This window comes from Mustelus asterias, chromosome 9 (genome assembly GCF_964213995.1).
Source record: "Mustelus asterias chromosome 9, sMusAst1.hap1.1, whole genome shotgun sequence".
Lineage (NCBI taxonomy): Eukaryota > Metazoa > Chordata > Chondrichthyes > Carcharhiniformes > Triakidae > Mustelus > Mustelus asterias.
Window position 1 is genome coordinate 89,782,863 of NC_135809.1, and position 12,191 is coordinate 89,795,053.

General features: G+C 46.2%; 1 protein-coding gene across 2 annotated transcripts in view; it reads left to right on the top strand.

The window, feature by feature from the left end:
- The window catches only part of LOC144499161 (anoctamin-9-like), a 133,477-nt gene that overhangs the window by 57,039 nt on the left and 64,247 nt on the right, over nucleotides 1-12,191 (top strand). For both annotated transcript variants that reach the window (XM_078221243.1, XM_078221242.1), the window contains 3 exons: nucleotides 6,439-6,573; nucleotides 7,661-7,757; nucleotides 11,737-11,797. In XM_078221243.1, coding sequence (XP_078077369.1) covers nucleotides 6,439-6,573; nucleotides 7,661-7,757; nucleotides 11,737-11,797 — 293 coding nt within the window. The remainder of the gene's footprint in view (nucleotides 1-6,438; nucleotides 6,574-7,660; nucleotides 7,758-11,736; nucleotides 11,798-12,191) is intronic.

Consider the following 12,191-nt stretch of genomic DNA (forward strand, 5'->3'; position numbering starts at 1 on the left):
CAAATCAGGAACACTATCATCTACAAATTTCTCTTCAAATGACACACACTTCTGACTAGGGATAATTTAAAAAAATATTAATTTAGATGACGTGGGTATCGCTGGCTAAACCAGCTTGCTGGCCTATTCCTAATTCCTCTTGAGAGGTTAGTGATAAGCTGCCTTCTTGAACTGCTGCATCCATGTGGTGTAGGTACTCCCACAGTGTTGTTAGGAAGGGAGTTCCAAGATTTTGACCCAGTGATGCGCGTTATCAAACACGAGGCTAGATGCTCGGGAAATAAAGGCATTTATTTACTGTAATGAAGCAGCCAATAATTATATACACGATCCCAGACTGAAGGGGTCCCAGCCAGAGCAGGGACTTTTATACCTCTCCCAGGAGGCGGAGCCCGACTGGGATGTACCACAACACTACAGTACAAAGGTGTAACAACCCCACCCTAACCCCAACAGCAACAAGTAGCACAACCCAACAGTAACATATGTACATCCTTGTAGTACTGGCCAGACCCTGGCTCAGTACTATCCAGTGGGAACCAACGATGGTTCACCACATTCACCCTTCCTTTGAGAACAAAGGCCGGCGGGGTACAAAAAAAACCAGAATAAAGTGTCATCAGTCTATAAGTTCAGACGGTCAGGGGGACCGCACCGTCGTTGTGACCTCCTCAATACCGGCGGTGACACCGGAGTAGGCACTTGCGGTGGCGTTCTCCCCAAGGCGGTGTCCAGCTGTTCTTCCACGGACTCACAGGCCGGTTGACCCTGAGGTGACGGTAGTCCATGGGGTCCTGACACGCCTTGCAGTGGCGACCATCCTCTGGACTCAGGCAAGCTGTACACGGGAGTAAAAGGGTTAAGCAATGGTCCCGATGCTGCCGCGCCGTGTCCGGGGGAGAAACAAGAGTTAAGGGGTTTGAAACAGGGGGTATGGGAGCGACAGGGGTTGCTACGTCCCCTGCTGGTGCCAGGTCTCGGATCGAGACCGTGTCCTCTCGCCCGTCAGGGTATGCCACATAGGCATACTGAGGGTTGGCGTGGAGGAGATGGACCTGTTCGACCAACGGGTCGGACTTGCGGGCCCTTACATGTCGCCGCAGGAGGACGGGTCCTGAGTACGTCAACCAAGACGGTAATGAGGTCCCCGAGGAAGACTTCCGAGGGAATGAAAACATCCTCTCATGGGGAGTAGCATTGGTTGCCGTACACAGGAGGGAGCGAATAGAATGGAGCGCATCAGGGAGCACCTCTTGCCAACGGGAGACTGGAAGACTTTTTGACTTCAACGCCAGTAAGACAGCCTTCCAGACTGTAGCATTCTCACGTTCCACCTGTCCGTTACCCCGAGGGTTGTAGCTCGTGGTCCTACTAGAGGCAATCCCGTATGAGAGCAGGAATTGCCTCAAGTCATCGCTCATGAACGACGAGCCCCTGTCGCTATGGATGTAGCCGGGGTACCCGAACAGGGTAAAGAGATCACGGAATGCCTTGATCACCGTGGCAGCGGATGTATCAGAGCAGGGAACAACAAAAGGGAACCTAGAGTACTCGTCAATGATATTGAGGAAGTACACATTCCGATCTGTTGAGGGAAGGGGGCCCTTAAAATCGACACTCAGTCTCTCGAAGGGACGAGTGGCCTTGACTAAATGTGCCCGGTCAGGTCGGTAAAAGTGCGGTTTGCATTCCGCGCAAAGCCGACAGCTTCTTGTTACGGACCTGATGTCCTCCACCGAGTAGGGCAGGTTGCCGGCTTTTATAAAGTGGTAGAGCCGAGTGACCCCAGGATGGCATAGGTCATTATGGAGAGCCTGCAAACGGTCCTCCTGTATACTGGCGCATGTTCCACGCGAGAGGGCATCCGAGGGCTCATTGAGTTTCCCTGGACGATACATGATGTCGTAGTTATAGGTGGAGAGTTCAATTCTCCACCGCAAGATCTTGTCATTCTTGATCTTGCCCCTCTGCGTGTTATTAAACATGAACACCACGGACCGCTGGTCCGTGATCAGGGTGAACCGTTTTCCCACCAAGTAATGGCGCCAGTGCCTGACGGCCTCCACAATGGCCTGGGCCTCCTTTTCCACCGCTGAATGCCGGATTTCGGGGCCTTGGAGGGTGCGGGAAAAAAATGCGACGGGCCTGCCCGCCTGGTTAAGTGTGGCGGCCAGGGCGAAATCAGATGCATCGCTCTCCACCTGAAAGGGGATGGACTCGTTAACAGCGTGCATCGTAGCTTTCGCGATGTCGGCTTTTAATTTATCGAAGGCCAATCGGGCCTCTGGCGTTAGGGGAAAAGTCGTGGACTTAATGAGCGGACGGGCTTTGTCCGCGTAATTGGGAACCCACTGCGCATAATAAGAGAAGAAGCCTAAGCATCTTCTCAGTGCTTTTGCACTAGCAGGCAAGGGAAGTTCAGAAAGGGGGCGCATACGGTCTGGATCAGGGCCAATGACCCCGTTTTCCACCATGTATCCTAGGATGGCTAAACGGCGCGTGCGAAACACACACTTCTCCCTGTCGTAGGTCAAGTTCAGGCGAGATGCAATGCGTAGGAAATTCAGGAGATTCGTGTCGTGGTCCTGCTGGTCATGGCCGCAGATGGTGACATTATCCAGGTACGGGAAGGTAGCCCGCAGCCCGTTCTGGTCCACCATTCGGTCCATAGCACGCTGGAAGACCGAGACCCCATTGGTGACATCAAAGGGAACCCTGAGAAAGTGATACAAGCGACCATCCGCCTCAAAAGCCGTGTATTGTCGGTCCTCTGGGCGAATGGGGAGTTGGTGGTAGGCAGACTTGAGGTCTATGGTGGAGAACACCCGGTACTGCGCAATCTGATTGACCATATCGGATATGCACGGGAGAGGATACGCATCCAGCTGCGTATATCGATTAATGATCTGACTATAGTCAATGACCATCCGGGGTTTGTTCCCGCTCTTGACCACCACGACCTGCGCTCTCCACGGACTAGCGCTGGGTTGTATGATCCTTTCTTTGAGGAGCCGCTGAACCTCAGATCTAATGAAGATCCGATCCTCAGTGCTGTAACGCCTACTTTTAGTCGCGATGGGCTTGCAGCCTGGCACAAGATTCTGGAACAGGGAGGGTGTGGTGATCTTCAGCGTCGAGAGGCTACAGGCGTTGGGCAATTTGGAGGCTGCTGCTGTTCTCCCACTGCCAGTGAAGGGAGTGGCCCACCATACTGTAGGGTTACACTCCTCAAGTGGACCATGAAGTTTAGTCCGAGAAGTATTGGCGCGCAAAGGTACGGCAACACTAGGAGCTTGAAATGCTCGTAAACTGTGCCTTGCACCGTCAAAGTTACCACGCAACTCCCTACCACGCTGACAGACCGGGACCTCGATGCTATAGAGATTGTCTGTTTGGCAGGTTGAATCCGGAGTCCACACCGCTTCACAGTGTCTGGGTGGATAAAGCTCTCAGTGCTCCCGCTGTCAAACAGACAATAAATCACGTGGTCATTTACCTGGATGTTCATCATAGATTTGTCAAGTCTATGAGGCTTGGCCTGGTCCAGGATGATCGACGCCACCGTTGGTTCATGAGCGCCACTGCAGGCAGCTGAAATCGGCGAGGAGGACCCCTGCTGGTCGTTCGTGGTCGGTGCTGACCAACATGGCCGCTCCCATAAGTCGCACGTGGGTGATGGCGCCAAACCCAGCGACCCCTGGTATTCACACACCTCCGACTCCGTCGACTGTAATGGCGTCGTCCTGGCCTCGCACGTGGACGAACCCCTCGATGATTTCGACGACGAAGAGCCGAGCTCTGAAGAATCGCAGGCCGCACTGCCGTTCCTAGATTTAGATCGGCACACTTTCGAATAGTGCCCTTTCTTACCGCAGGCGGAGCACAACACAGCCTTAGCGGGACACCGTTGCCGAGTATGCTTCGCTCCCCCACAGAAGTAACACCGCGGGCCGCCTGGAGCTGCTGCCGTCGTCTGGCCCGAGTGTGAGCACGCCATTACACAGCATTTCGAACCCGAGGGACGAGGAGGGATTTGCGACTGCTCCTGCCACGTTGTCTCCACGTGGTCTTCCGGATACAATACTAAGCTTTTGGAGGCCGTCTCCAGCATCTCCGCTAGCTCGATTGCCTGGGTAAGGTCAAGGTTCCCTTTCTCCAATAGTTTAAGTCGAATGTACGACGATCCGACTCCCGCCACAAACGCATCTCGGGCGAGGTCATTCATGCTCTGCTCAGCCGACACAGCTTTGCAGTTACAGCCCCTGGCTAGCTGTAGGAGCACGTTCGCATATTCCTCCATCGTTTCGCCAGACTGCCGTCGTCGAGTGGCTAAGAGGTAACGAGCGTGTATTTCATTGGGCGGTTTGATATAACGCTTCTTCAGAAGCTCGAGGGCCTTAGTATAATCGGTGGCCGCACGGATCGCGAGGTAGACAGTGTCGCTTACCCTCACAAGGAGGACCCGGAGTCTGTCATCATCTGTGGTGACCGCTGCGGAGGCTGCCAGGTAGTCTTCGAAGCACTTCAGCCAGTGGTCGAAGGTGTTAGAGGCGCCCACCGCACGTGGATCTAGTGTAAGGCGTTCCGGCTTCAGGATCTGCTCCATACTCTTTTTTTTCTTCGACGAGAGTTTAACAACAGTAAATAAAATTGATGCGCGTTATCAAACACGAGGCTAGATGCTCGGGAAATAAAGGCTTTTATTTACTGTAATGAAGCAGCCAATAATTATATACACGATCCCAGACTGAAGGGGTCCCAGCCAGAGCAGGGACTTTTATACCTCTCCCAGGAGGCGGAGCCCGACTGGGATGTACCATAACACTACAGTACAAAGGTGTAACAACCCCACCCTAACCCCAACAGCAACAAGTAGCACAACCCAACAGTAACATATGTACATCCTTGTAGTACTGGCCAGACCCTGGCTCAGTACTATCCAGTGGGAACCAACGATGGTTCACCACACCCAGCGACAGTGAAAGAATGGCGATATGTTTCCAAGTCAGAATGGTGAGTAGCTTAGAGGAGAACTTCCAAATGGTGGTGTTCCCATGTGTCTGATGCCCTTGTCCTTTTATATGGTAATGGTTGTGCATTTCGAAGGTATGGTCCAAGGAGGCTTGGTGAGTTTTTCTCGATAGTACACACAGTTGCCACTGTACGTCAGTGGTGGAAGGAGTGAATGTTTGTGGATGGGGTGAGAATCAAGTGGGTTGCTTTGTTCTGAATGGTATTAAGCTTCATGAGTGTCGTTGGAGCTTCACTCATCCAGGCAAGTCAAGAATAGTCCATCAAAATCTTGATTTGTGCCTTGTAGATAGTGGACAGGCTTTGGGAGTCAGATGTTGAGTTACTTGCCGCAGGATTCCTAGTCTCTGACCTGCTCTTGTAGCCACAGTATTTATGTGACTAGTCTGGTTCAGTTACTAGTCAATGGCATCCCCAGTATGCTGATCATGGGGGATTCAGTGATGGTAATGCCATTGAATATCAAGGGGCAATAGTTAGATTCTCCTTTGTTGAGATGGTCATTGTCTGGCACTTGTGTGGCATAAACTTGCCATTTGTCAGCCCAAGCCTGGATATTGTCCAGGTTTTGCTGCATTTGGACTGCTTCAGTATCTGAGGAGTCGCGAATGGTGTTGAACATTATGTAACCATCAGCGAACATCTCCAGTTCTGACCTTATGATGGAAGGTGGTTGGGTGTAGGACACTACCCTGACGGACTCCTGCAGTGATATACTCCAACTGAGGTGATTAACCTCAAATAATCACAACCATCTTACATTGTGCTAGCTGTGATTCCAACCAGCAGAAAGTTTTCCCCCTGATTCCCATTGACTCTAGTTTTGCTTGGGCTCCTTGATGCCGCACTGGATCAATTGCTGCCTTGTTGTCTAGGGCATTCACTCTCACCTCACATCTGGAGCTCAGTTCTTTTGTCAATGTTTGAACCAAGGCTGTAATGAGGTCAGGAGCTGATGACTCTGGCATAACCCAAACTGAGCGTTATTGAGTATATTATTGCAAAGCAAGTGGCGCTTGATAGGATTGTTGACGACCACTTCTATTACTTTATTGATGATCAAGCGTAGACTGATGGGGTGGTAATTGGCCAGGTTGAATTTGTTCTGCTTTTTGTGTACAGGAGTCTATTTCACATAGAATTCTTACAGTGCAGAAGGAGGCCATTCGACCCATCGAGTCTGCACAAACTCTCTGACAGAGCACCTTACTCAGGCCCACCCCGCCCTATAACCTGTAACCCCATGCATTTACCCCTCTAATCCCCTAACCTTGGGACACGTAGGGGCAATTTAGCATGGCCAAACCACCTAACCTGCACATCTTTGGATTATTAATGTGTGGGCAGAAAAATAACTGTCAGGATCATATTAATTTTAAGTGTTTTGCTTCATGTCTCTATTTGCAGGGAGTACTTTGGAGAGCGAATTGCCCTCTATTTTGCTTGGCTTGGCTGGTACACCATCATGCTGATTCCTGTTGCTATACTTGGAGTCTTGGTTGTTCTTTATGGATTAAAAAACTCTAAAAACAATCAAGTGAGGTACAGTATTTACCATGTGTTTCAATCATTGTGTAAATGGAGTTTTTACATTTCAACTCTTTTCATGCAATACCTAGAGATAAATAATCTCACCAACTAAATGACATCCACTGAAACATTGAATGGCTTGTAGATCTGTAAAGATTTATGTTGTAATGTTTACAATATTTGCCATGGCATGGTGTGCTTACAGTGGGCTCAGAGGCTGAGGCTGCAAATGCTCAAAATGACAGCAACAATTACAGAAACTTTGAGTTCTATGCTGACTGCACAAGCAGTTGTTGAAGAACCAGCTGGAAATGTTCTTCACTTTTTGGCAGATTCAGAAAGACAGAACAAAACAAATTGCTCATTAAAATGAAGGTACTTGTAAGTAGAAAAAATTACTGGAGAAAGTTGTGTTCTAGTGTTGACCTTATAAGGTTTGTTACACAATATTGCACTGCATCAAATGTCTTGGCAGAACCATAATAATATATTTTGCATATTATTGTATAAAATAGCATGCCCTTTGCTTTAACATGAACAATATCATGGAAATAACACTTGTTATTTTTATAAATGCATTGTAAATTTTTCACCTCATTCTCCTTAACCTATCTTTGTGTCCAAAATTTGTTCATTTCATAGAATTGATTTGTTTTCAACAGGATAGCAACAGGATAGCAATTGGGAAGCTACAATGGGCTTCAACTTCCTAAGCAAAGGAGGAAAATAAATCCCAAATTTCCTGCTCCTCATTAACCCTAAAAATGTGTGAACTTTTTCTGTTCCATTGTCACATATTACCACTCAGGTATAAATTGGAATGTTCAATATTGTTGTGTGGTCACGCTATTTAGAGGATAAACTATGAATGGGGGTCCAGAAACACACAGGGGACTGAGGGGAAAACAGCTGCAGTGATTACAGGGTTATGACTACTTTTGATCTAGGATATAAGATGTTGATTATGAAATAAATAAGATTATCTTGAGTCAATGATCAGCCAGCTAGATTATCTAAGGTTTGTTTCTTTTTGGAGTATGTTTTCTGGTGAGTTGATGCATGGCTTTAATTTACTCTCTTTTCTTTTCATGAACCTCAGTATGGAGATATGCAATGCTTCTGGGACTATTATGTGCCCACTATGTGATAACCGTTGTCAATACTGGAGGCTCAATGAGACATGTACCTACGCAAAGGTAAAAGGGCAAAGCAGTAAGGGACACCATATTGGAGATGGAAATGTTCATTAATGTTTTCAGATGAGATAATGGACTAATTTTCAACTTGCCGCCCAGGCAGTTCAGCTGCCTATTATAGAAATCACCCAGTTTTCATGTGCACTAATTTCTCATTGCCAAATATATCCCATTGTGAATGCTGAGTAAGTCAGTACCTCATCTCTGCATAGTTGTTTGTTTTTATATTGTGCACCACAGGTTCACTACTCATGTGCGAAAAGATAATTTATTGCGAAGGAATGAGGACAGATATATGAATATTTTGTATTCAATTTTTGAGTCTACAGCTTCTCTCTGTGCCCTTTTTGGCATTCTCAGATGGGTTGGTTGAGGTACTCAGCATTGGCTTATTTTAAGCGGCACCTCCAATTGCCCCATCCCATTTCCTCATCAACCTTCTCACTGTGCACCTGCTGGGGCTAATCTTGTCACTCTTCTTTCTGTCCAACTTGCCCCTCTCATTGCCAAAGATCACTATAGGACGTAGACTTTGTTAGTTGATCAGCTCTCACCATTCCTCTACAGATCTCCCTCCAAAATGTCCATTCACTTGTGAACAAGAACTTGCCATGCAGCAATTTGAGGATTATTATATTGATATCGCAACCTTGCAGAAACCTAGCTCAGGGGTGATGACATTTGCCACTTAATGAATCCTCACTACTTGGCTACACCTCTACCACTTCCATAGCTGAGACCATTGCAGTGCCAATGTGGCATTTATCACCTGATCACAGGTCAACTTACTTCTCTGGCAGTTTCTCCTTCTTTGAGCATCTTGCCTTATTCTACCCTTCACTTCCAGAATTGTTCTTCTCTGCTTTCCTACTATGATGTCAATTTTATTGCTGAGAAATCTTCATTGCTTTCATCCCTCCAAATCATCACTTCCTATCCTCTGTACTCTTTCCAGTTCTCTTTCCTCTGAGTTCACTGCCCTCTTATCCTCCCTGAATCTCTTCCTGCATATAAACTTCCTAACCCAAATTCATGGCCACACCTTTGACTTTGCCATCTTGCGTGATTTTGCAAGTCCCACCATATTAATTACAGATAAGGTCATCTCTGATCACTTCCTTGTATCACTCACCATACACATTCCCCTTCCACTCCCCAACTGTACCTACTTCTGTATGTGTTACTTGAAAAAACTATGTCCTAATTTTCATTTACTATTGCACTTTCAGGGTTCCAATTGTCTAACTTCTGGCACTTTGATCACCACAACATTTCTGCAGCTATCGATTTGTTCAACTGCATCCTCCTCTCTACCTTTGATGTCTCAGTCTCCAGTAAAACCATTATTCTTTCACCATGTCTGTTACCCTAGCATGACCCTTATCTCTGCTCCCTTTACTCCAAGGAACGCAGTTTTGAAAGAATATAGTACACAATTGTTTAGTCTCTCATTGCCATACCTGGCTGGATCACATAAATTATCATCAGGTCCTGTTCTCATCTGCTAAAAGTGCTCACTATTCAAGGATCATCCTGGAATACAAAGAGAAACACTGGCTTTTTTTATTTTTTGCAAAACATCTTCTCAAACTCCTTTTCTCTGCTCCTTCCGCTCACATCTCCACCAAATGTGCAGGCTAGATGGATTGACCATGCTAAATTGTCCCTTAGTGTGTAGGTTAGAGAAATTAATGGGATAAATGTGTAGGGTTCTGGGGATGGAACAGGGATGGGCTTGGGTGAGATGCTCTGTCGGAGAGTTGGTGCAGAGTCGGTGGACCAAATGGCCTCCTTCTGCACTGTAGGGATTCTATGATTCTAATATGTATGAGGTGCTCATGGACTTCTTTGTCATCAAGATTGAAATGATCTAATCCACTGTTTCTGCTGCATTCCTCCCTTCCAGAGGTCCATCTGGTCAAATTCTGAAAATGATCAACCCTTGCTCGAGCCCTGAACTTGCATCTTTCTCTGGTTTCTGTCCGATCTCCCCATATGCCCTGTCTGAGCTCATCTTGTCATGAGACTTATCTTGTGCTCTCAGAATCCGATTCTCAATAAACTGCTGACCACCCAATTTCCCCTCCTGGTCTTCAAATTAGCTGATAGTGTAAACAGTTCTTCTACTTCAAGTGTTGTCTTTTTCTCCTCTAAACTTGCTGTCATCATCTCTCTTCTCAAAAAAACAATGCTTGACCCAGCGTCTCGACAAACTAGTGTCCACACTCTAATGTCCCTTTCCTCTCCAAAATCACTGAACATGTTATCACCTCCCAAATCCATTCCCATCTTTCCCAGAACTCCATTTTGAATCACTTCAATCAGGTTCCGCCCTTGCCACACTACTGAAACAGCTCTTCTCAAAGTCATAAGTTACTTCCTATGTGACTGAAAATGACCAACTTTCTCCTTGTTCTCCTCAACCTGTCTACATTGGCATTGTTGATCAGCACTCCACAATACCTCCCCAATGTTGTCCAGCTGGGTGGACCTACCATCACCTGGTTCTATTCTTATCTATCTAATCGTAGCCAGAGAATAATTTGTAATGGCTTATTTGTTGCTCCCACACCATCATCTCCGGTAAAACCCATTGAGCTATCCTTGGCCTCCATTTATTTCTCAACTACATGTAGCCCCTGGCGACATAATCCGAAAGCACATTGTTAGTTCTTACATGTACCCTGACAACACCCAGCTATACCTCACAACCACCTCTCACGACCCCTACACTGTTGCTAAATTATCTGACTTCATTTCCAACATTAAGTACATAATGCGCAGAAATTTCCTCCAGTCAAATACTAGGAAGATTGAAGCCAGTGTTTCCGATTCTTGCTCCAAAATCTGTTCCCTATCCACCGAGACCGCCCTCTCCTTGTCATCAGTCTGAGATTAAACCAGTCTGTTCACAACCTTGTTATCACATTTGACCCAGATTCATGGCCACACCTTTGACTTTGCCTCTGTTTGCAAACTTGCTGTCACATTTGACCCGAGGATGATATTCTAATTTTATTTTTGTTCTATCATTAAGATGGTCTATTTCCAACCTTTCCCCTGTTGCAACTTATCTGCTGCTGAAACTCTTGTTTGCTTCTTTGATACGTCTATAGTTGATTGTTGCAATGCACTCTAGGCTGGTCGGCCATATTCTACCCTCTGTAAACTTGAAGACATCCAGAATTTTGCTGTCCATGTCTTAACTCGCTCCCAAGTTCTGTTCCACCCTTCACCTCTGTGCTTGCTAGCCTACATTGGCCCCTGATCAAACAACATCTTTGTTGTGTATGTGGTGTCTGTCTCCATGAGACAGTACAGCAGAAGTGAGTCACCTGACTTGAGGGACCAATAGAAATTGAGAGTGACTGATCATACCAGAGAATGGAGTCTTCTCTCAGGCATTTTACTTCTGGAACCATGTTGTTAGCATGTAGAACTGAGGCTCTGCCCCAGGGCAGCCTTCGTGCTGCATAAACCTCCTGTACCAAGTTCTCTTATCAATATATACCTTTGTTCCGAATAAAGCCTCAAATCTCTTGACAATGTTAGAAAGCCACAACATAACAATCTTGATTTAAATTTCTTATCCTTGTTTTCAAATCTCTCCATGGCCTCACCACACCTCCCCAAATCTATGATCTCCTCTAGCCCCACAACTTTCCAAGATATCTTCTCTCCTCTATTTCTGGTTTCCTGTGCATCCCCAATTTTAGTCACTCCACCATTGGAAAGTACACCTTCAGTTGCCTTGGCCTTAAATTCTGAAATATTCTCTCTAAACCTTTTTTCCTTCTTTAAGACACTCTGACGTTTTTGACCAAGCTTTTCTTCATCTCTCCTAATATGTCCTTATGTGGCTTAATGTCATATTTTGTTTTATAACATTTCTGTGAAGTGCCTTGGTCAGTTCTTATATTAAGGTGTTATATAAATATCGGTTGTTTTTAAGTAAATTTAGCTCATTCTATTTCTGCAGGTCACACAACTATTTGACCATGAAGTAACAGTTGCTTTTGCGATGTGCATGGCAATCTGGGGTAGGTATTTTCCTCAGCACAGTGTTAGCCATTAATGAATGATATAGTTCTGTTCAGAGTTCTTGCTAATGACTTCCAAGACTCTTGTTTAACTTCATCACCTCTTCCCTCCTCAAGTTTTGCCATGGAACAATGGAAGCTCACATGTCTGGCATTGTGTATCAATATTTACAGTGTGTTCAGAAAGTGAAAAAATCGCTATTTACAAGTATAGTTTTAGTTTAATTTATTTATCAGTGTTGCAAGTAGGCTTACATTAACACACTGCAATGAAGTTACTGTGAAAATTCCCAAGTCACCACATTCTGGCTCCTATTCAGGTACACTGAAGAGGAATTTAGCATAGCCAGTGCATCGAACCAGCACATCTTTCGGACTATGGGAGGGAACTGGA